The 26,094-nt window shown below is 43.9% G+C and overlaps 1 protein-coding gene across 1 annotated transcript in view; it reads right to left on the reverse strand.

Moving 5' to 3' along the window:
* The window catches only part of LOC137353632 (glutamate receptor ionotropic, NMDA 2B-like), a 280,249-nt gene that overhangs the window by 205,974 nt on the left and 48,181 nt on the right, over window positions 1-26,094 (reverse strand). Inside the window, exon 2 of the mRNA XM_068019983.1 lies at window positions 20,425-21,023. Coding sequence (XP_067876084.1) covers window positions 20,425-21,023 — 599 coding nt within the window. The remainder of the gene's footprint in view (window positions 1-20,424; window positions 21,024-26,094) is intronic.

Below are 26,094 nucleotides of genomic sequence, written 5' to 3' on the forward strand. Positions count from 1 at the left end.
GATCGCTGACCTACATTGGTTTTCGATCTGGCAAAACCTTTTAAATTAAGTTTCATTCTCTACCTCAATATCCACATGTGGTGAATTCCTCAGTGGAAGAACCTCCTCCCTTCCCCCTTGGTTCTTCCAGTGAGAATCTGTGGTTTCCACTCTTTAGATCTCCATCCACCTACCAATGGAAACAATTTTTCACCATTTACCCACAGTAAGGTCTCCAGGTTTCACATCCTTCTGCTCTTAGCATCACTCCCACTTACCACATTGCTGCTGATGCTCCTGTTCTTGGCTCTGCAGGAAAGTTTGGCTCCTCCCCCACTCCGATCTCATTCATTCCCCATCTCTTCCCTACTCTCCAGTTCTCTCTCCTTGAGCCACCATTTCCCAATCTCCATCTTCCCTCCCCCCCTCCGTTCTCCATTTCTCTCCTGAGCCCCTATTCCTTAGACTCCATCTCCCTCCCGAGCCACCATTCCCCAGTCTCCATCTCCTTCCTGTCCCCCCATTCCAGGCTCCATCTTCCCCTAAGACCCCATTTCCCAGGCTCCATCTCTCCCTGAGTGTTCTATTTCAGAATGCCAGTTGGTGAAGGATAGAACTGGAGCCAATATTTGCACACTTTTATATTTATTTACAGAGTTACACATTACAAGCTTACACCTCCTAACCCCAACAAGTAGTTTTAGTCTCTGTCCAGCCCACCACCTGCATACAATTAAGCACAATTAATATACAATTAACACAGAGCACCTGTTCCGAGTCTCCATCTCTCCCTGAGCCCCCATTCCCCAGTCTCCATCTCTGTCCAAGCCCCCATTCCAATCAAAATGCCAAAATCTCAAAATTGACCTGGTTGTACCATAGACTTGTGCACTGTGTAGCAAAGGTCTGTAAATAATAACCCTTGCATTTATACTGCCATTTACATCCAATTTCTGCACACAATCAACGGGTCAGTTGTCACTGCCTTCACCTGGCAATAACAGCCTCAAAATGGGATCAGGAGCCTCACCATCCGTTAACACCGGCAATGTGGCTGGCCCCATTTTGAAAGCGGCCTACTACCGGATGCCAAAGCCTGTTTCTCTGAAGGCTGGTCTCTGACAATACAGCACTTCCTCACTACTGCACTGATCAGTTTAGATTATGCATTCAAAGCCTGGTCCAGTTCCCACCATTGATAGGGGGCACAATATTTGGTGCCAATGCCATTTTTCCACTAAATGTGGTAAATGGTAAAATCAAAAGAGGCATTTATTTGTATATTGGTTACTTAAAACAAGCAATCTCCATTCAGTTACTGTCTTGCATACCTGTTAGTCATTGCATCCAGAATCTCATCACTAAGGTGATTTCAATGAGATCTGAATAGCTGATTGAAAACTGTTAGACGACCCAACTTTGGCTGAAATCAGCAGGACCTTTTCAATTGGTATATACAGGTTAAGTACTTATTGAACTGCCCGAAATAGTCAGTGAGCTTAATACATTATAAGTAGCGCCTTTGTAATCGACTACTAGTTGACAACTGCCAGTGATAAGCGTGCATAGTTTAAGTGGTGAGGACTTGAACCCACTTTCTCCAAACCAATAGGCAAGAAAGAGAACTACCAACTCAGCCATGCATAAAGAATAAATACCACTGGTCACCTTTAACCTTCATCAGTCACCATATTATCAGCTCCTTTACATAATAGCAATCTACACTGTGGACTCAGAAATATAACCCGGTTTGTGATCCAATTATTTTGATGCAAGTTGAATTATTTTATTACATTAAGTAAAATGCAAATCAATTGAGAGACTAATTGGCTTCAAAATCTGGTGATGTCTCGGGTGGAACAAGTGCCCTTATTGGTGCAAGTCCAACATTTTGACCATGTTGCTTTAAAAATCTTCTGGCATTGTTGCATACAGTTTATCAGTTATATTGGCAATTGACAGCCTTGGCTTAAATACTACACAGGACAGGGTAAAAACAGTTGTGAAGTGACTGTAAAAGAGCAGCTTCTGTGCAACGTATTACTAAAAAGTGACACACATGCGCATACACAATGATCCAAATCTTTCTCACAAAATAACAGCAAGTTCACAATGCACATTGGCCATCAAGTTCAAGGGAAGGATAGATACTTTGTGAGTTGCAAATTGCCATAGCTTGCTGCTTGATTCACACCATTCTGTCATATCCCTTCCGCAACAGCATCACACCCTTAACCTCCCTGTTATTTTTTACGAGCTTGTTGGATTTACACATTAAATTGGAATGAAACATGCCACAGAAAGTTACGACTCATACTTAGCAGTTGCCTTCTTTGTAATGTGATCATTTTTAACACAATGTCAATCAACCTCCCTGACTCAGAAAGCAAACAATTTAAACTGTTCAATCTCATTCCTGCATGTAGTCAATTCTTTTGTAGAGATTTTAAAACTATCAAATTAGTTTTCTTATTTTTTCTTTGTCTTTGTTCTCTCTTTGAATTCAATCTTTCTTTCCCTCTCTATTTTTCTTTCTGTGCCCGATTTGAATCAATTTGCCCTCTGTCTCTGTCATTTCTGTTTCTTTCTCAATCCTTCAAGCTCATTCCTTAAGGAGATACACTGTTGATCCTGCTGCTCACTAAGGTCCCAGATGCACAGGTGTTCCTAGCCACGGCATTATCGTTCGCACTTCCAGCAAGTTAGGACACAAATTATATTCGAGCTGAAGAGTGCAGAAAAGTCTAACAAACAGCACACACTACGAGATGCCCTGCTCAAATATACGAGCATACGAATTAGGAGCAGGAATAGGCTATTCAGCCCCTCAAGCCTGCTCCACCATTTGATAAGATCACGGCTGATCTGATTGTGGCCTCAACTCTACTTTGCTGTCTACCTGTTAAAACATCTGACTCCCTTGTCAATCTATCTAACTCAGCCTTAAAAATATTCAACGACCCTGCCTCCACTGCTCTCTGGGGAAAAGAATTCCACAGACTAACATCCCTCGGAGAAAAAAATTCTCCTAATCTCTGTCTTAAATGGGAGACCTCTTATTTTTAAACTGTCTCCCCTAGTTCTACTCTCTCCCATAAGAGGAAACATCCTTTCAACATCCACCCTGTCAAGTCCCTTCAGGATCTTATATGTTTCAATAAGATCACCTTTCATTCTTCTAAACTCCAATGTATATAGGCTCAACCTGTTCAACCTTTCCTCATAAAATAGCCCCTTCATCTCAGCATCCAGTCAGATTAGGACCAATATAACTACCACTCAATCAATCAGTGGCATTCAACGGTTCTATTCAGAACAGATCAGCATTGTGATGAGCCTAAAGCCTTCTCGGTGATATGGCTTCATTTTGCTACAAGTTATTTTAAACAGGTTATCAAATGATCCTGTGTAATTAACCCAACTGGTTACACGGCACAAACTATCTGTCTAATCCCTGTCAGAAAGCATGTTTGGCTAGATTTGTGTTTATTAATGAAGCAATGTCAGAATAGATTTGCTAGTAATTTTCAGTGCTCCCTCAAGACTTTCCAAGCTTCCTTTCCCCGCTACTATTCTGCTGTAACAACTTGCACATCCTCTGAACCCATCTTTTGTTTCTGTACTTGTCTCATTGTCACCTTTTGCCTTGTACCATCATTCGTTTTGCCATTTAATCACTCCTGCCCTTCATCCTATCACAATATGTCCCTTTTGTTCTTCCCTGACACTGTACTTGCTTAAAAGCTGTTCATCTCTAACATGCTTTAATGATAGGCCATCAACTTGAAACATTAAGTCTTGTTTCTCTCTCCACAGATGCTGCCCAACTTACTGAGTGTTTCCAGCACTTTCCATTTTGATTTCAGATATCCAGCAACTACAGGATTTTGCTTTTGTTTCAATGTGTGTCATGTTTTGTTCAGCCCAAAGTTATTTTAAACAGTATCAAAGTTAATCCTTTTTCACTCAATCTTTGATTGAAATGCGAGTGCAGACCTGTTGGTGGCTGACAATAATCAATGTGGGATTGAACTCTCGGTTGCCACAGAAAGCTTTGAACAGGTCTGCTACACGTGTACAGATCTTGTGCACAAGTGCAGTCAGGTGACTCCTGCAATAACCTGTAAATAAATGGAAGAAAATCCCAATGGCATGTTAGGTTCACAGTGGGTTGGGATTACAGTTTTGGGTTAGAGTTAGGGTTAATTATGGATAGGTTTAGGGTTAGGTATGGGTTTGGGTTTGGGTTAGGGATTGAAATAGAGATATGGTTTGGGTTAGAGGTAGGGTGGTCTTCACTTGTTGTATTCATATTCTCATTTATTGCTGGAGTTTCCATTGTACTCAGTACAATTTTTTTTAAGAAGGAGTTTGTCGATAATCTAGTGGGGGTTGTCCATACCACTGGAGTTGGGGTTATATCTGTTGGATCATTGGTGATCTGTTCCAGTATAGGCCTTCGTTGGTTCCCCTCACAGTAACAAAGCACAAAGGCAGATGGTTATGGTTGTTGGAGGTCAATCATCTCAGACCCAGGACATCAGTACAGGATTTCCACAGGGTAATGTCCTAGGCCCAACCATCTTCAGCTGCTTCATCAATGACCTTCCCTCCATCATGAGATCAGAAGTGGGGATATTTGCTGATGATTGCACAATGTTCAGCACCATTTGGAACTCCTCAGATACTGAAGCAGCCAGTGTCCAGACACAGCAAGACCTGGACAACATCCAGACTTGGGCAGATAAGTGGCAAGTAACATTTGCACCACACAAGTGCCAGGCAATGACCATCTCAAACAAGAGCGAATCTAACCATCTCCCTTTGATGTTCAATGGCATTACCACCGCTGAATCCCCCACTATCAACATGTTGGGGGTCACCATTGACCAGAAACTGAACTGCAGCAGCCAGATAAATGATTTGGATACAGAGCAGCTCAGAGGCTGGGAATTCTGCAAGTGTGCAACTCACCTCCTGTCTCCCCAGTGTCTGTCCACCATTGACAAGGCACAAGTCAGGAGTGTGATGGAATAATCTCCACTTCCCTGGATGACTGCAACTCCAACAATACTCAAGAATCTCGACACCATCCAGGACAATCAGCCTGCTTGATTGGCACCCCATCCACCACCTTCAACATTCACCCCCTCGACCACTGACACAGTGGGAGCAGTGTGTACATCTACAAGATGCACTGCAGCTACTCACCAAGGTTCCTTCGATAGCACCTTCCAAACCCATGACCTCTACCACTAGAAGGACAAGGGCAGCAAATGAATGAAACATCACCACCTGCAAGTTGCCCTCCAAGCCACACACCATCCTGACTTGGAACTATAAGTGGTAGGGGAATGGTGGGGATGTGGTAGGGAATATGGGATTAATGTAGGATTAGTATAAATGGGTGGTTGTTGGTCGGCACAGACTCGGTGGGCCGAAGGGCCTGTTTCAGTGCTGTATCTCTAAACCATTGGGTCAAAATCCTGGAACTCCTTTCCTAACAGCACTGTTGGTGTACCTACACCCCAAGGACTGCAGTGGTTCAAAAAGGCAGCTCACCACCACCTTCTCAAGGGCAATTAGGGATGGGCTCCTTCCACCCCCTCAATCACAATTACATTAACCATTTGCCCTTACCCCCCACAAAACATTTTTAACATCTGATCTTTACCTCCATCAAACTGTACAAAGTTTATCGTTCAACCTCCCCGCCCACCCCACCGCACTGAAAATCTTACCCCCTTTCCACCAGAGTGCGCTGCCTTTCCCTGGATGGGGATTTGAAGGCTGGAGTGCCGTCCGATGTGCCGAAGATTGCGGCGGGCTCTCGTGATCGCAGGTCAAGTGTATGTTAATTCATTCATTTTATTGATTTGAATATTTTTAACTGCGGTCCTGTCGCCCAGCGATGGTTGGGGGGGGTGGAGGAGGATGGGGGGGGTTGGGCGGCTGTGGAGCCTCACCGCCGCCCGGAGGATCAGGTCAGGCCCTCACAACGTCGAGGTCCGTGGTGGGCCTCATCCGGAGCCGAGCCAGCGATGCCCACATCCCAAGAACGAATAAAAAAAGTAAATTAGAATTAGTCTGGTTTGTTTTGTCCAGTGAAAAGTTTGAGGCTTTTTTTCCCAGCATTTCCTGTGATGGATTTGTTGGTTTTATGAAATGGGTTAGTTTGTCCATCTAATTTATAATGCCCTTAGGGGGACAGGTTCTGACTGTCTCGGAATATTAGATGGTGGATTGTCTGGAATATTTTACAGATTATTCTAACTGTTATGGAAGATCTGTCTCTGGCTATAGGGAGAGATTGATGTGTGTAACAGAGCTGGATCTTGTTTGCCAGGCAGCCTACATATGTTCCACATAATATTGGCCATTCTCTGGGTATTAAAGATCAGTACCTTCTGTTTGGCACCATGATGTTCCCACTAGTAACTGTAAGCTTTCTACAAGTGGTTCTTTGGTTGCCTTTGTCTTTCCTGCTTGGAATATTTTTCTCCGACTAGTTTTGCTGTGTCTACAGATTCATGACAGAGTTTTAAATTGCATTTGGAAGTTCTTATATTTATATAGCGCCTTTAACGTAACAAAATGTCCCAAGAGGCTCCACAGGAGCATTATGAAACAGTATTTGCCACATAACGAGACATTGGGCTGGATTTTAAGAGCAGTGGCGAGCTCAGAAAATGGCGGTCCACCCTCACGGTCTGCACGCCACTGGGCCACCGCAATCTTAAGCGTGGCGGCTCATTTAAATAGCCGGGGCAGTCCGCCCCCACCCAATCTCATGGAGTGGGCGGGCTGTCCATCCCCAGCAATGAGGTCAACTGCCTGTGCGCAGGCGCTGGCGCCCTTTTTAAAGGGCTGCCAGCCCTGCCGCCTAATTTAAATTTTAAAAGACAGAACCCCCAAAATTAAATAAATAAATTTCTTATGCCCCTTTCCCGACCCCCAATAATAATTACAGTAACTATTTGCCCTTTCCCCCACAAAAACACTTACCTTTAACATCTGACCTTTACCCCACCCCCCAAACTGTACAACGTTTACAGTACAAACCTTCCCACCATCCCCTGCACCCATTATGTATATTTGACCCTGTTTCCCCACCACTAATACTTAAAATCTTACCTCCTCCCCCCTCCTCATCAGTCTGGTGCCTCCTTTCCCCGGACGGGGACTTGAAGGCACGGGAGTACCAATCGCCTCACCGAAGATCGTGGCGGGCCCTCAAGATCGCAGGTAAGTGTATGCTAAGTCATTCATTTTATTGATTTGAACATTTTAATTGTGGTCCCGTCGCCCAACGGCCGGGGGATTGGCTGGCCATGGAGCCTCGCCTCCGCAAGTAGGATTGGCTCAGTCCCTCACGGCATCGAGGTCCATGGCAGGCCTCATCCGGAGCCATCTTCAGGCACACCCCACCCCCACCCCGCACTCCCTCCCCCGCCCCCCCCACCCGCCATGGAACCAGACGCCTGGGGGAGAACAAGATCCAGCCCATTAGGTCAGAGGGCCAAAAGTTTGTCAAAGTGGTAGGTTTTAGGAAGTATCTTAAATGAGGAAAGTGAGATAGAGAGGCGGAGAGGTGTAGGGAGGGAATTCCTGAGCTTAGGGCCTAGGCAGCTGAAGGCATGGCTGCCAGTGGTGGAGCCATTAAAATCTGGGATACTCAAGAGGTCAGAGCTCAGATATCTCAGAGGGTTGTGGGGCTGGAGGAGATTACAGAGATAGGGAGGGGCAAAGCCATGGGGAGATTTGAAAACAAGGGTGAGAATTTTAATATCAAGACGTTGCTTGACCGGGAGCCAATGTAGGTCAGTGAGCACAGGGGTGATAGGGGAACGGGACTTGGTGTGAATTAAGACACAGACGACAGAGTTTTGGATGACCTCAAGTTTACAGAGGGTAGAATATGGGAGACCAGCCAGGAGTGCATTGGAATAGTCAAGTCTAGAAGTTGTCAGAGGGAGGTCATGCCTAACAAATTTGATTGAATTTTTTGAGCATGTGACCAGGTGTGTAGATGAAGGTAGTGCAGTTGATGTACTTTACATGGATTTCAGCAAAGCCTTTGACAAGGTCCCACATGGGAGACTTATCAAGAAAGCAAATGCACATGGGATACAAGATAACTTGATAAACTGGATTCAAAATTGGCTTAGCTGTAGGAGACAGAGTGATGACAGACGGCTGTTTTAGTGACTGGAAGCCAGTGTCCAGTGGCGTACCACAGGGATCTGTGCTGGGTTCCCTATTGTTTGTCATTTATACAAACGACATAGATGACTATGTGGGGGGTAGGATCAGTAAGTTCGCGGATGACACAAAGATTGGCCGAGTGGTTAACAGTGAGGTGGAGTTTCTTAGGTTACAGGAAGATATAGACAGGATGGTCAAACGGGCAGAAAAGTGGCAGATGGAATTTAACGCTGAAAAGTGTGAGGTGATTCACTTTGGAAGGAGTAATGTGACACGGAAGTATTCAATAAATGGCCTGACACTGGGAAGTTCCGAGCAACAAAGGGACCTCGGCGTGTTTGTCCATAGATCTCTGAAGGCAGAAGGGCAAGTTAATAGGGTGGTGAAAAAGGCATATGGGACACTTGCCTTTATCAATTGACGCACAGATTACAAAAGCAGGGAGGTCATGTTGGAGTTGTACAGAACTTTGGTAAGAACAAAGAACAAAGAACAGTACAGCACAGGAACAGGCCATTCGGCCCTCCAAGCCTGCGCCGATCTTGATGCCTGCCTAAACTAAATCCTTCTGCACTTCCGGGGACCATATCCCTCTATTCCCATCCCATTCATGTGTTTGTCAAGATGCCTCTTAAACGTCGCTATCGTACCTGCTTCCACCACCTCCCCCGGCAGCAAGTTCCAGGCACTCACCACCCTCTGTGTAAAGAACTTGCCTCGCACATCCCCTCTAAACTTTGCCCCTCTCACCTTAAACCTATGTCCCCTAGTAACTGACTCTTCCACCCTGGGAAAAAGCTTCTGACTATCCACTCTGTCCATGCCGCTTATAACTTTGTAAACCTCTATCATGTCGCCCCTCCACCTCCGTTGTTCCAATGAAAACAATCCGAGTTTATCCAACCCCTCCTCATAGCTAATGCCCTCCAGACCAGGCAACATCCTGGTAAACCTCTTCTGTACCCTCTCCAAAGCCTCCACGTCCTTCTGGTAGTGTGGAGACCAGAATTGCACGCAATATTCTAAGTGTGGCCTAACTAAAGTTCTGTACAGCTGCAGCATGACTTGCCAATTTTTATACTCTATGCCCCGACTGATGAAGGCAAGCATGCCGTATGCCTTCTTGACTACCTTATCCACCTGCATTACCATTTCCAGTGACCTGTGGACCTGTACGCCCAGATCTCTCTGTTTGTCAATACTCCTAAGGGTTCTGCCATTTACTGTATACTTCCCACTTGCATTAGACCTTCCAAAATGCATTACCTCACATTTGTCCGAATTAAACTCCATCTGCCATTTCTCCGCCCAAGTCTCCAACCGATCTATATCCTGCTGTATCCTCTTACAATCCTCATCACTATCCACAACTCAACCAACCTTTGTGTCGTCCGCAAACTTACTAATCAGACCAGCTACATTTTCCTCCAAATCATTTATATATACTACAAACAGCAAAGGTCCCAGCACTGATCCCTGTGGAACACCACTAGTCACATCCCTCCATTCACTAAAGCACCCTTCCACTGCTAGCCTCTGTCTTCTATGACTGAGCCAGTTCTGTATCCATCTTGCCAGCTCTCCTCTGATCCCATGTGACTTCACCTTTTGTACCAGTCTGCCATGAGGGCCACAGCTGGAGTACTGTGTACAATTCTGGTTGCCACATTATAGGAAGGATGTGATTGCATTGGAGGGGGTGCACAGGCGATTCACCAGGATGTTGCCTGGGATGGAACATTTAAGCTATGAAGAGAGGTTGGATAGGCTTGGGTTGTTTTCGCTGGTGCAGAGAAGACTGAGGGGTGACCTGATCGAGGTGTACAAGATTATGAGGGGCATGGACAGGGTGGATAGGGAGCAGCTGTTCCCCTTAGTTGAAGGGTCAGTTACGAGGGGTCACAAGTTTAAAGGTGAGGGGCGGGAGGTTTAAGGGGGATTTGAGGAAGAACTTTTTTACCCAGAGGGTGTAACAGTCTGGAATGCCCTGCCTGGGACGGTAGTAGAGGTGGGTTGCCTCACATCCTTTAAAAAGTACCTGGATGAGCACTTGGCACGTCATAACATTCAAGGCTATGGGCCAAGTGCTGGCAAGTGGGATTAGGTAGACAGGTCAGGTGTCTTTAATGCATCAGTGAAGACTCGATGGGCCGAAGGGCCTCTTCTGCACTGTATTATTCTGTGATTCTGTGATTCTGTAATGAGGGCACATATAAGCTGAGACGGGGGAAGTTGGACAATGTTACACAAGTGGAAATAGGCGGTCTTTGTGATGGCACAAGTATGTGGTCGGAAGCTCATCTCAGGGTCAAATATGACACCCAGATTGTGAACAGACTGTTTCAGTCTCAGACTGTTGCCAGGGAGGGGGATGGAGTCCTGTCGCTCTCACTCTCCTTGTGTCCCTCACTACCCCCCGCCCCCGGAGCCCCCAATCCCTCATCTCCCGCTCCCCGGTTCTCCTGTTGCCCTCACTCTCCCAAGCCCCCAATCACCCTCGCTCGCCCCCAAACCCCCTGTTCCCCATCTCCTCGCCCCCATTCCCCAGCTCTTGAGCCTCCCTGATTGCTGAGACTCACCCGATTTCCGAGACCCCAACTCCAGAGCCCTGCAGCGCCCTGCAGGTTGCACCCAGCCATTCGCAGATACCTGTAGCAATGGTCGGGTGATGTCACCAAGCTGGAGGCTTCGCAACGGCAGCCGGTGAAGTCCCATAGCTGGGATGGGGACAGGGAAGAGGGGGTGCACTGAGGGAGGGAAATTTAGAGTGCTCATCTCCAGCGTTGCAAGAGGCAGCACTTGGGAAAGGAATTACTGATTTTCGGAGACTCCCAACAAAACGGAGAGATTTAGATTAGATTCGGGAAATTGAGAAGTTGGAGTCTCCAATGGACTTGTTAGGTTCCATTTTCCATGTAAAATTTTTTGCAATGAATATTGACACCATTGTAAGAGCTGAGGGGTTGCAGGCAGTTCTCGGCAATCCTTCAATTCAGTCTCACCTCATTCAATGTCAATTCTTGCAGGTTTGTTTTATACCTCTTTTGGACCAAACAGGAGGCTGTTAATAAAGAGGAACTAAGTGCCTCTTTTGAAAAAGGCAACACTAATGCACTGTAACAGAGAAACAAAACCCAAAACATTAAAGGAAACTTAGCTAATCAGATTGAAGTGGCATTACCAGGGGCAATGATGCACTCTAGTCCCCCCTGTTGCCCACCAGTCGCTGGTGGCCTGAAAGCGTACTGGCGGACACTGCATGCACCCTCTCCAGGGACACCCAGGCGCGGACGTAGCCACAGAAGAGAGGCAGGCAGTCAGGCCAAACAACTCCCTCTACTGCCCGCTGCCTGGACCTGTTGATGGCCACCTTGGCCAGGCCCAGGAGCAATCTGCACCGAGTAGCCAAAGATCAGGAGCGTGGGACTGAAGTGCAGCCAGAAACTGAGCAGCAGCCCCTTCAAATAATTGAAGAGGGGCTGCAACCTCTCTCACTCTATATAGATGTGACACACGGGCTCCTCCAGGCCGCAGAAATAGGTTTGTTTTATAATGTTCAATTAGAACTCAGCTTGTTAGTTTTGACCATTTTTCAAAATCTGAGGCCAATTTTCTCAAGGCTTCTTGTGAAGACGTATAAACACTGGGAAGTTTGAACCCATCATCTTCGGCCACCACCACAAACTCCATTTCTTAGCCACTAATTCATCCCCTGCCTTGGTCATTGTCTGAGTCTGATGCAGCCTTGGGATTCTATTTGGTCCTAATCTGAGTTCCCAAGCCCATATCCTCTCCATCACCAAGACCACTTGCTTCTAGCTCTGTAATATTGTCCATCTGCATCCCTGCCATCTGCTGCTGAAACCCTCATTTGTGACCTCCACGCTCGATCATTCCATTTATCTGACCTCCAACTTCCATCCTCAGTAAACTCCAGTTCATTCGAAGCTCTGCTACCCATATCCTGGCTCGCAGCAATCGCATCACCCCTGTGCTTGCTGATCTACATTAGCTCCTGGTTCAACAATGCCTCAAGTTTAAGAATCTTATGCTTGTGTTAAAGTCCCTCCATGACCTCGCCCCTTCCCATCTCTAGAGCCTCCACCAGCCCAAAACCTTCCTCCAATTCTCACCTTTTGTGCATCTCCAATTTTCTTGGCGGCCATGTGTCAGCCTTAACCTCTAGAATTCCCTACCTAAACCTTCTACTTCACTCTCCTCCAGTAAGACACTCTTTACAGTATCTCCTTATATGGCTCAGGTGCAAATTTTATCTGATATGCTCCTCTGAAGCCCCTTGGAATGAGCATAAGAACATAAGAAATAGGTGCAGGAGCTCCACCATTCAACAAGATCATGGCTGATCTGATTCTGGTCTCAACACATCCTTCCCACCTGCCCCCCCCCATAACCCATGACTCCCTTGTCGATCACAAATCTGTCTAACTCAGCTTTGAATATATTCAATGACCCACCCACTACTGCTCTCTGGGGAAGAGAATTCCAAAGATTAAAAACTCTGAGTGAAGAAATTCTTCCTTATCTCTGTCTTAAATGTGAGAACCCTTATTCTGAAGCTGTGCCCCCCAGTTCTAGATTCCCCCGTGAGGGGAAACATGGTCTCAGCATCTACCCTGTCAAGCCCCCTCAGAATCTTATGTTTCAACAAGATCATCTCTCATTCTTCTAAACTTCAATGAGTATAGGCGCAACCTGCTCAACCTTTCCTAAGACAACCCCTTCATCCCAGGAATCAGCCTAGTGAACCTTCTCTGAACTGCCTCCAATGCAAGTATATCCCTCCTTAAATAAGGAGACCAGAACTGCAAGTACTCCAGATGCAGTCTCACCAATGCCCTTGTACAGTTTAGCAAGACTCCTCTATTTTTATACTCCATCCCCCTCGCAATAAAGGCTAACATTCCATTTGCCTTCCTAATTACTTACTGTACCTGCATGCTAATGTTTTGAGATTCATGTTTGAAGATATCCAGATTCCTCTGTACCATTATGTTATGTTAAAAGTGCTACATTAATGCAAGTTGTTGTTGTTCTGTTGACGGTTTTGCCAGTTTTATGAAATGCGTTAATTTTTCTGCCTGTTTTATAATGCCCTCAGGGGGCTGGTTCTGACTCTCTAAGAATACGAAATATTGGATCACCTGGTATATTTTATAGAAATGGAAATATAAGAATGAATGTAAGAATGAATGTGTTAGTGAAAAAGTAGGACTTGCACCTTATTCCTATTTATGTTATTACCTCATTCAGCTGTAGTTTAGACCAAACTCACCAGGCAGAAAAGATTTGTATTAATTATTGAAAGAAAAGTGACAAGATTAGCATCCCACGCCAAAAGTGGAAAATATCCTGGTAAATTGCCAATCAAATTTTGAGAGAGCGGTACTTTCAAAGATGTTGAGGGTTTTCTTTGCCTCACTGACCTATCACAAAGTCAGTCACTGTCAGAAGAGACTTCAAGTAGTCAGTCTTTTCATTCAGACATCCCAGTACGGAGAACAGGTCTGACCTTTCCAACATGCCTGCGAATTTGCTCTAAGAAGCCATTAGCAGTCTCTTGTTGCCTCCTTCCCTGCGACTCCCTAAATAAATTTAATTGCTCCTCTAAATTTTAAAATTCCTTTTTGACATGCAAAATCTTCCTATATTGTATTCTAACTATATTCAATTTTATATTTTGAAATGCAAGGTTTCAACTGATTACTTATTCTCTGTCAACAGGGTGGCTGTTGATTGTTGAAAAACAACTTAGTAAATTCACCAGACACACATGCTTACGTAGTGTGATGTCTGTGATAATTATTAAACATAAAAAGACCAAATTATGCTTTATCCTCCATAAATAAAAAAATTCCAGTGTAGTGTTGCATTTTAGTCAATTCTGGTTGTTGCATATTTTGTGAAGTTGCCAGTGTAATCAATTAGTTCACACTTGCTACGATGGGACAATATTAACAATCACCTGGACAAGCGTAGATTGATTAAGGAAAGCCAGCACAGACTTGATAAAGGCAATTCATGTTTAACTAACTAGATTGAGTTTTTTGATGAGGTAATAGAGAGGGTTGATGGGGGTAATGTGGTTCACTGACTCCCAAAAGGTGTTTGATACAGTGCCACATAACAGACTTGCCAGCAAACTTAAAGCCCATGAAATAAAAGGACAGTGGCAGCATGGATACAAAGTTGGCTGAATGACAGGAAACAGAGTAGTAGCGAGCGGTTGTTTTGCAGACTGGAGGAAGATATATAGTGGTGTTCCCCATGGGGTTGGTATTAGGACCGCTGCTTTGCTTAATCTAAATTAATGACCTAGACTTGGGTGTACAGGGCACAATTCCAAAATTTGCTGATCACACAAAACTTGGAAGTATTGTGAACTGTGAGGGGGACTTCAAGAGGACATAGACAGACTGGTGGAATGGGCCGCCATGTAGCAGATAAAATTTAATGCAGAGAAATGCGAATGATAACTTTTGGTAGGAAGAATGAGGAAAGGCAATATAAAATAAAAGGTGCAATTCTAAAGGGGGTGCAGGAGCAGAGGGACCTGGGGGTATCTGTGCACAAATTGTTGAAGGTGGCAGGGTAGGATGAGAAAGTGTAAATGGCATATGGGATCCTGAGCTTTACAAACATAGACCTACAGTACAAAAGAAAGGAATTTATGGAGAACCAATATAAAACTGGAGTATTGTGTCCAATTCTGGGCGCCAGACATTAAGAAGGATGTGAAGGCTTTAGAGAAGGTGCAGAAAAATTTATGAGAATGGAGAACAACGTCTGGAACCAGAGAGAAGATTGAGAGGAGAATCATGAGGGGTCTAGACAGAGTAGATAGAGAGAAACTGTTCCCATTGTTGTAAGGGTTGAGAACCATAGGACACCGACTTAAGGTGATTGACAAAAGAACCAACAGCAACATGAGTGGTTAGGATCTGGAATTCCTGAGAGTGTGGTGGAGGCAGATTTCATCATGGTTGACAAAAGGGAATTGGATAAGTGTTGTCAGTAAATCAGGCTGTGCAATTTCAATGTTATGCTTAATTTATCTCCTGATGTAGTAGGATTAACATTCTTGTCCATTACTGCAATACTTAAATAGCCATCAAACTGGGCACATTTCTGTTGATAAGGCTGAAGAAATCCCACAGTCCAGCCCAAATTCGTCCAACAGAAACTGGTTAACATTACAATAAAAGTGGCAAGATTAACATCCCGATTTCTAAAAGTGGGAAACATCCCAGTCAAATTGTCAATCAAAAATGACAAATCAGCAGTTTCAAAAGATTTTGTGGGGGCTTCTCTCCCACAATGACCTGTTGTGAAGTCAGTCACTTATAGAATCATAGAAGGTTACAGCACAGAATGAGGCCATTCAGTCCATCGCATCCATGCCAGCTCTCTGCAAGTGCAACTCAACTAGTCTCACTCCCCTGCCTTTTCCCCTGGAGCCCTGCAAATGTTTTCTCTTCAGATAATTATCATAGCACTAAAAACAGCACTCTTGCCATTCCTGCATGCCTGCAAATTTACTCATTAAGGCCCTCAATCCAGAGTACACCGATGGGCTGGAACCCGTGTAAAACCCACTGGGCTGTATGTTTGACATGCAATATATATTGTAAATATAATCTGCAATTGTCAGTGTAGTGAGGCAAGTCAGAGTCCCACATACTGTATTGAAAGAAATTGAACTGTATTGCACACTATATAATTTTACTCTTTAAAGTCTCTTGAAGAAAACTTTTGCCTCCTCTTCCACTCACCCCCTGACCAATTTAGTTCTTCCTTTACAATTTCAAAATTACATAGATATGAACATAAGAATTAGGTGTAGGAGTAGGCCACTCAGCCCCTCGAGCCTGCTCTGCCATTCAACAAGATCATGGCTGATCTGATTGTAACCTCAATTCCACATTCCCGCCTAACCACAATAACCTTTCACCTCCTTGCTCATCAAGAATCTATCTGCCTCTGCCTTAAAAATATTCAAAGACTGCTTCCACTGCCTTTTGAGGAAGAGAGTTCCAAAGTTCCAAAGACTCATGACCTTCTGAGAGGAAAAATTTCTCCTCATCTCTATCTTAAATGGGTGACCCCTTATTTTTAAACAGTGGCCCCTTGTTCTCAATTCTCCCACAAGAGGAAACATCCTTTCCACATCCACCCTGTCAAGACCCCTCAGAATCTTATATGTTTCAATCAGGTCACCTCTTACTCTTCTAAACTCCAGCAGATACAAGCCTAGCCTGTCCAACCTTTCCTCATAAGACAACCCGCTCATTCTAGGTATTAGTCTAGTAAACCTTCTTTGAACTGCTTCCAACACATTTACATCCTTCCTTAAATAAGGAGACCAATACTGTACACAGTACTCCAGATGTGGTCTCATCAATGCCCTGTGTAAATGAAGCATAACCTCCCTACTTTTGCATTCAATTCCCCTCACAATAAATGATTACATTCTATTAGCTTTCCTATTGCTCGCTGAACCTGCATACTAATCTTTTGTGATTCATGGACTAGGACACCCAGATCCCTCTGCATCTCAGAGTTCTGCAATCACTCACCAGTTAGATAATGTGCTTTTTTATTCTTCCTGCCAAAATGGACCATTTCACATTTTCTTGCATTATACTCCATTTGCCAAATCTTTGCCCACTCACTTAACATATATCCCTTTGTAGCCTCCTTATGCCCTCTTCACAACTTACTTTCCTACCTATCTTTGTGTCATCAGCAAATTTAGCAACCATACCTTCGACCCCTTCATCCAAGTCAGGTATATAAATGGTAAAAAGTTGAGGCTCCAGCACTGATCCCTGCAGCACACCACTCGTTACATCTTGCCAACCAGAAAATGACCCATTTATGCCTACTCTGTTTCCTGTTAGCTAGCCAATCTTCTATCCATGCCGATATGTTACCCCCTACACCATGAGCTCTTATTTTCCACAATAACCTTTGATGTGGCATTTTATCAAATGGCTTCTGGAAATCTAAGTACAGTACATCCACTCTCTTTTTCTTGAAATGCAACATCTTCCTATGACATATTTTAACAATTCGGTGCATTTAATGTTTTCTTTTGATATGGAAAATTTCAATTGATTACTTATTCTTTGTCAGCAGAGTGGCTCTTGAATGAATAAAGAATAAAATTCACCAGATGTAGCAACTTATGTATGGTGATGTCTGTAATAACTAAAAATAAAGAACAAACGATTAAATATGTTTCATACATTATAATTACAACACATTGGCAATCTAATGTTGCATTTGAGTCAATACTGCTTGCTGCATATTTAGTTAATTTGCCAGTATAATGAGTACATACTTGCTGCCCTGGTGCCAGGCCTGTTTTGTCGATATATAAAGCCCCTTCTGAGGCTGCCACGAAAATGGATATGGCAGATTCTAGCACGCAGTGCACTCTGGGTACGGACGTCCGCCATTAGAGTTCAGAATCACGGAACTGAATCTCAAGATCTGGCCGGGGAGAATCACGTTTGGGGCAGGCAATGGATCAATTGAACTAGTTATTACTGTAAGTTCCCTGGCTGCAGTTTCGAACCCATCACTGACCCACGAGAAGTAAAAGTACATTTGCGTAACCGCGAATATGGAAGTGCTTTTCTCTCCCGAGTTGCCAAACACCAGGTCCTGGGAGACCATGCCTACCGGGCCTGATTGGTTATGCTCACCAGGCCCAGTTTCCAAATCTACTTTCTGCTTCAGGGCCTTGCCCACTGGGAGTTCATCTTCAGAAACTCATAATTACCATAAATGGAAGAAAAATCAAACAACGCAGAACTACTTTATTTTCATACTTAATGTGTAACCGTTTAAAGATAAATTATAGCAACTTTCAACATTCTGGGGTGGCTAAACCCTCAGACCCTTCAGTGACCATATCTCCTTTCAGAAACGCCTTAAACTGTCGCTCCTAAAATATCTGCCGTTTTAAAATACAGCAAGCTCCCGTTCGACTGCATTCTTGGTGTAACTACTTATATTATAGGCTGATCCATTGGACTTCGCCTTTCGCAGAAAAAACGGACTGAATTGAGGAATGTTTACCACAAAGCACCAGAACTGTATGTAATTAAAAACTTGAAGTTAACTTATCCGATCAGTATAAAAGCATTGCCCTCGCCACAGCCTTAATGCCAAGTTGAACTATTATCAACCTTGTTAAACCTAATGGCCAGCAGTTGCGAGTTTTCTACATTGATAGTCGCATTACAAAGAATCTTAAGACAAGTTCAAATTAAGGACTGAAACATTGGCACTGCATAGAACAAAGCACATCTATTACATTCTACTAGGGTTCTCTGAGGATGCAGTGGTTTGGTAATGGTGAAGCCTAGTGAAGGATTTTGGACTTTTCAATATGAGCATTTTAATACCTGTTTTTAAGGAAGACCAGGCAAGAAAACCTGTATTGCTTGGTAAAAGAGCAGAATTTGGTTAACAAAGCACAGAACTGTTAAACTTTACCAAAATCCTATGGCACGCTGGGCTCCAGTTAAACTTGACCATGTTTGAAAGGTCCCATGGATATCAGTATTGCTTAAGACTGTTGGAAGAGACAAACTGTTGTGGCTAACCTCTGAACTTCTCTTTTCAGAATTTGCCATACTTTCCAAGGACAAGTTAAAGATGAGCAAACCACAACAAAGACAGATGTCTTCTCAAACCATGAGAGAAAGGAAAACTATAAATACCCTGTTTTGCCAGGAGCAGAGAGGGTATAAAACAGCCATTTTATAGTGATTTCTAGGAGACAGAACAAAAAGCAATTCAAAGAAGACCTCTGCAAAGAATTAAACTCTCAGTTTCCCAGAAAGAGGATTCAATCACCCCTCATTCTGAGTTGTGCTCCTGGATAGGGTTGGAAGCATCTTTATTTGCAAACTGACGTGTCAAAATGTCAGTAAAACCAATTAACTTCAACCTTGGTTGATTCTTACCTCTTGGATCCTAAAGAGTACAAAAACATACATACACTATATAAAACCTTAATAAGATCTCAGAGTAGTGTGTACAGTATTGAGCTCCACGTCAGAGAGAGTAGAGCACATTCTCACTACCTGGTATGAGGAAATACGAATATGAAAAACAACTTTACAAATTGAGTCTTTTTTCATTGGAATAATATATTATTGGGTGGATATGCTAGAAGTGTTCAAAATCATAAAAGGATGAGATGGATAGAAGTAGACTGTTCCAACTAACTGGGGAGGGGTGGGGGCGTCGATAATGACAGTGCATAGGTACAAGATTAAATGTAAAAGATTTAGACCAGAGGGCAGGAGGAATGTCTTTACACAGAGTTGTGAGGCTCTGGAATTCACTTCCACATTTAGTGATTCAGGCCACTAAATGTCAACATTTAAGATTAGATTGAAAAGGCGGTTGATGGAAAGGGGTTGAAGGGATAATGGAGCAGTTAATAAACATGATTAGGACTATTTGTTCACATGGAGAATAAACGCTGACACAAACTGGTTAGGCCAAATGATCAGTTTCCATGATGTAACTTCAATGTATTTTTCTCATGCAGTTACATATCTCCATTCTTCCATTTCCTAATCAAGGCCTGTTGGAGGCTGCAGATCTTTGGAAGCTATCATGGATGGAATCCAGATTCATTGGGTTGGTTTTAAATGGTGATCCAAGGGCAGGAATGAAATATGGGTTTCAAAGGCCACTATCTCCTTATATTAAAGAATGACGGTAATAGGATTACAATGTTCACAACATTTCTTCAATGAACAGACATGATTGTAACATTGAGTTCTGGTTACCGAGCTATCCCTGCTTCCTGGGTAGGTTCATGTGGAGGAAACCTGACAGTGCAGTTCAACCATAGCCAGAAGAAATGGTGACTCATTCTGTGAGTGGCATCCAATTAAACTCACCACCAGCAATCCCGAGAAGGGACTGAATACCACCTTGTGAGCTGGGTCTGTGTTGTAGTACTCAGGGAATATTAGTGAATGGCTAGCAGCCACAAGTCAGGGTATTTCAGCAAGCGGACAAGTGCAGACATTGAAAAAGGCAAATACATTGGCAGCATAAGATTTATGAAGTTGTGTGCACACAGCCCTGGTGCCTTTTGCATGGTGTGTCCTGTACATACCAACAATACAATTCAACAATGAATTTCAATGCTTGCAATTCAACAGCCAAGATCTCAGAATCAGGTCCTACCTGTGCAAAGTGTTTGATTGATGAGCCCTTCTTTCCTGCACGCTATAGCAGCTGGTTTTGGGTTCCATGATTTCCCTGCGTTCAGCCAGCATGGTCGAGGCCGCTGTGGTGATGATGGCCACTCCGTCCCTCACCCTGGCTGGGAGTCCATAATCCCATTCATCGTAGGAAACGGAAATTAATCCCGTCGGGAACTCCGGCAGAATAATATCCGTATTCCCTGTGACCGTACTTGGCACAATCCAGATGTAGCCATAGCCAGTGAGGCCAACTGACTCGGCCACTTCAAAGATGTAAGTGGCCTCATCCTTGGTGCAAAAGAGGAGGATGACAGGGCTCTGAAGCTTCTTAAGTTGGTTTTGGATTTTGGACTCGCCATCGTCCATCGAAACGTCCAGAGACATGACCTCCTCCATCTCCCAACCAACAAAACTGTTTTCAATGGTGCTTCGGATCTTATTGATAAACTCCTGGTACCCAGGGAAGTAGCTTGTTACAATAGAAAATATATACCAGTCATACTCCTCCATAATGTTCAACATCACTGAGGCCTGCTGTTCAATGGATGGCCCAAATTGGAAGAACATTGATGAATCATCCTGCAATACAAAAGAGAGGAGAGTTACTGAACCGAGCTGCTCTACCGCTCTTCAAAACTCATGGTTCCACTCAACGTTTCTAGCATCTTCTGTTTCATTCTCACCCAATCCCCTCTTGGTTTCCCACCCCTCCCTTTTTCTTTCCCTTTTCCTTTGGCCTCTCTCTGAATATTCATTCATCCTTTATGATGCAAGGTCATTGACCTGAAATGTTAACTCTGTTTCTCTCTCCACAGATGCTGCCTGACCTGCTGAGTATCCCCAACATTTTCTGTTTTTATTTCAGATTTCCAGCATCTGCAGGATTTTGCTTTTGTTTCATTCATCTTTTGTTCCTTTAATGTCTTTAATCTCTCCAGTGCTTCCATTACTTGGCAGAGCTAACCTGTTACATCATCCAACAATCATTCAACTGATGCTTTGTGTCTGATCTCTTTTTCCCTCCCTTATTCACCTATGTCTGCTCATCTCCTATTTTCCAGTTCTGCCTAAGGACATGAACTTGAACTATCCACTGTCTGCTCTACCCAAAGAAGCTGAGTGTTTACAGCTCTTTGTTTGTTTTCCAGCATCTGCAGTATTCTGCTTTTTATTTCACAAAATTATTAGCTTGGAATATAATCTAACTTTTCACTGTAACTTTTTCAGATGGTGTTATCAGAATGTACATCAAACCAGCTCCTTCAGTCACGCCCAAAGCTCCGCTTCAAAGATGCTTGCAAGCGTGACATGAAGGCCCCAAATGTCAACCATCACACCTGGGAGTCACTAGCTGGCAAAAGAGGAAAATAGCGACACATCCTGTGAACTGGTGTGCACAATGACCAGTTGGTACAGCAGCTTGACAACAGGCACCAACATCAAAACCAACAACGCACAGCATCACTTGGCAGCTTCACGTGCTGCACTGCAGAACCTGCCTCTCAAGGATTGGCCTTCACAGCCATCGGCAAAGATGAACCTAAATGGATTGTTGACTGCATGTCCATCATCTTTTGTAGATGGAAGGATGCCAACCAGTCACTATCCCTTGGTACCCATTGAGTAGCTGAACCAGAATAGGGAGGTTACACTTTTGATGCCCTGACTGCGCTAAGCTAGTTGATCATAGCCAAAGTGGTTGTGACATGACCTTCACCCTGGCAATGATTCTTCATGAGTCTGGACAGTGAGGCAACAAATGTCCTTCACTCTCCCTTTCCATCTGCCATCATCGGGGATCACCAAAAGTGGAGTGAGGCCTGTTGTGTAAAGCTCCTTCTCCCATTTGGCCCTTTTCTCTTACCTTTTGTAGACCTGTGCTACCAGTGCTTCTGTAATGCTACACTACAACAGCAGTGCTACAATAGTGCTCCTGTTTTTGTTAAAAATATTATTTGGAGGATTCCTAGTCAAACTGAAGAAATGTTGGACAAGTTTTTATTTTCAAGAGGGTCATCAAGAGAGTACTGAAAGGACTCGTTTGACAATAACATTTACTGGTTGTCACATGACTCAAGTTATAACTAGAACAGAAACCCTGGTAACTGGAGAAGATGTGTGCCGAGAAGTGACAGGTCAGAAGGTGAACTTCCTGTTTCCGGCTTCACTTTTGAATTGTTTGGAACTGGGAATGAACTGTTTAAAAGGGGTTGGAGTTTTTAAAAAATAAAACTGAACGACAGACCCCAGCTCAGCCCAGCATGTTCCATCTCTTTAAAAAGCCCGCAGAAGAAGAAGAGAACTTCCAAGGCGAGAAGAGGATTCCCAAGTTAGGAGAGAAGAGCACAACCCAGCTCAGCTTTCCAGCACCTTTCTAAAAGACCGAGAGGTCCACTGTGTCAACTCATCTCCTCTCCTGTCTTTGAAGAAAAGCCTGCTAAGTTAATTCTCAACGCCGCCTGAAAAGAACTGTTCTAAAAGATCCCAGTGACCCATCTACATGTATTCGGAGGCCAGACTGTATGCCAGTTTTGGAACACAACATATTTCATCTGTTGTTTCTTCAAGAATGAGCAAGTATTCAGCCCAAGTATTTTTTTTTTGTCTTTAACAGAAATCCATTTTACTTTTCCAGTTAACCAGTCTATGTGTGTGTGAGTGTGAGGGGCTAAGGTGAAAAGGGAACTGTAATATTTCAATCTGTGTGTTTATGCTTTACTTCATTACTGGTTAAGACATTTTATAATAAACCGATAATTTTGTGTTTATTAAAGAAACCTGGTTGGTGTGTTTTATTCTGGGAAAAATAGAGTATATGATTGACCGTATCAGTAAGTGGGAAAATGTTAATATATGTTGTGCCCTGTGGAGAAGTGGGACTAGAAGGAACAGTACACACCTTCCGTCTCCATCGTAACACAGGGATCACTTTAAAATGTTCCTCTTAAAATGCCTTGTGCCCATGTAGGTAGCATCACTTCCTATACTACTGCAGTGATGCTTCCCCTTGTGGCACTGCCCAGATTTCCCTTGTTGGGAGTGGCGGGCTCTCACTTCATGATGCCAGGAGCCTGCCCGCCATACAATGGGTCCACAATCAAGGCAAACACCTCATTGAGCTCATAATCAGGGTCAGCTATGCATCTTCTGAGGAGCTTGCGAGAAGGACAGCCTTCAAAAAAGTCTGTTGAGGTAATGGCATGGTTGGGTTGGTGGGTGGAAGTCTTGCCTTGAATCCCCACCACACCATACCGAATCCCCACCACACCATACCACACCCCCAACCACCCCCAGTGCAGAGTTTCAGTAGAATAGGGAAAGCTGAGTCCAATTCTGTTGTCACCCAATGCCAGACACATGCACCATACAGGTAACTGGGATAATGATCAGGAGCAGGACCCTTGTTCTTCCTTCTGCCAACATGGGACACTGGGGGCCATTGTAGCATTCTTATCAGCACTCTTATGTTGGCGCCTGGGATAGAATCATAGTAAGTTGCAGCACAGAAGGAGGCCATTTGGCCCATCATGTTTGTGTCAAAAGAAAAAGAGATACACAGCCTAACCCACTTTCCAGCTCCTGGTCCTTAGCCTCGTAGTTTGGAGCACTTCAAGTGCATATCCAAGTACTACTTTAATTTGGTCAGTAGTTCTGTCTCTACTACTCTTTCAGGCAACTAGTTCCAGATCCCCACCACCCGCTGGATGAAAAGAAATTCTCCTCAACTTCCCTCTAATCCTTCTACCAATTATTTCAAATCCATGCCTCTTGGATATAACCTCACTGCCAAGGGAAATAGATCCTTCCTACCCACTCTATCTCGGCCCCTCATAATTTTATATACATCAATTAAATCTCCCCAGCGCCTCAAGAAAACAAACCCAGCCTATCCAATCTTTCCTCATGGCCATTCCTGCCGAGATCTGCTGGCCTATTTACCCTGAATGGGGAGTTAAAAATATTTTATCTGTTTTATAAACATTGGGAGTGTCCATTATATTTTAGATGCAGAGGGCAGAATTGTTCTTGGGCACTGGCGCTAAATGGATGATAACGAATTGACAGCCCTGGCATCAATGAAAAAATAAATATGATGCAGGGTGAAAGGGGGCAGCCAATGCACTGCTGCTCAAGACCAGTTTCACCCCAAGGTGTTAGAAGTATAAAAAGAACAAAATCAGCTAGTTCATGCTATTTTATTTAACGTTAAGCCCAAAACTGACAAGCACGTGCCAATCTCCAAATTTCCTTCATCATAGGGCAATTAAAGTCTCAATGACCTTAGGACTGGTTTTGCCTGCTTCCCAGCCTCCCGAGGGAACACCTGAGTCTTAAAGTGAGAGGTCATCAAAACACAATGATCAGATCAGATATTACCGATGAGGAATGTACGGGGAGAACAGGAAGTAGGTACGAAATGTTTGAAGCGTGTTAGTCACAGGTCAGTTGTTTCATGCTGGATGTGAAAATTGCTGTGCCACAGTTCAAGTTAAGGATCAAAACCGAGAAAGAAAGCCAATTATCTCTGTGAGTGAGTCATCTGAATTTGGCACGGGTCTTGCCACATTGAGTAAACTGTTAGAAAGAACGGAAAGAAGTTGCTTTTATATAGCATCTTTCACAACCTCAGGACAGCCCAAAGCCAATGAAATACTTTTGAAGTGTGACGTAGGAAATGTGGCAGCTAATTTGCACACAGCAAGCTCCCACAAACAGCAATATGATAATGACCAGATAGTCTGCTTCAGTTTTTGGTTGAGGGACAAATATTAGGTGGGACACTGGGGAGAACTCCCCTGCTCTTCTTTGAAATAGTGCCATGGGATCTTTTACGCCCACCTGTGAGGGCAGCTGGGGCCTTGTTTTAATGTCTGATCCAAAAGAGGTTGAACGATAACTCATGCGGGTGTAGAACAGTTCAGAATATTTTCAACATGACCTCCCATTGAAAAATAAATGCCTTGGAATCAGTTTTCTTCCCAATTAATTATCATTTCATTGCAGTTACTTAGCAGACAACCAATCTAAAGAATGATCATTCACAAGCTCACAATGAATACTTAATTACATTAGATACTGGGAAGGCCCTTCCTTGAGTTAAAGTGATATACTCAGTAAATAATTCTTCATCAAACTCGCTGCCATGCTGGGGCTGGTGAGTGACACCATGGGAAGCACTGAGAGCTGGAAGACACCTTACTGGGCTCACAAGATCAGCCATTCATCTTCTGGGGAGCCTGGGAGGAGGTGACAGCTTCACTTCATCCTGCAATGTTGAGTGTACCTGGAGCTAGTCATCACTCATCAAAGACAGTGAACAGGTAATGAACAGTGGGTGATTTTTAACTCTGGTTAGTAAAGTGGAATGAAAGAAACAGAGACAGGTTACCTGAGGCGCGAGACTGGTAGCAAGAGCAAGTGTTTCTCTACCGACTCTGTGTCTGATTCCAATTATCAATCAAAAAATGTCACGGTGTAACAGGCTTCTTTGGTATTTGCCCTTCCCGTGGTGACATCTGCGCTCCTCTAATTCTGGCTTCTTGAGCCTCCCCGATTTTAATCACTGCACCATTGGTGGCCTAAACACTTTCTTTCTATATTTCCTATACCTCTCCATCTCTCTCTACCTCACTTGCCTCTAAGACATTCC

Source organism: Heterodontus francisci, chromosome 41, assembly GCF_036365525.1.
Source record: "Heterodontus francisci isolate sHetFra1 chromosome 41, sHetFra1.hap1, whole genome shotgun sequence".
In the NCBI taxonomy this organism is placed as follows: domain Eukaryota; kingdom Metazoa; phylum Chordata; class Chondrichthyes; order Heterodontiformes; family Heterodontidae; genus Heterodontus; species Heterodontus francisci.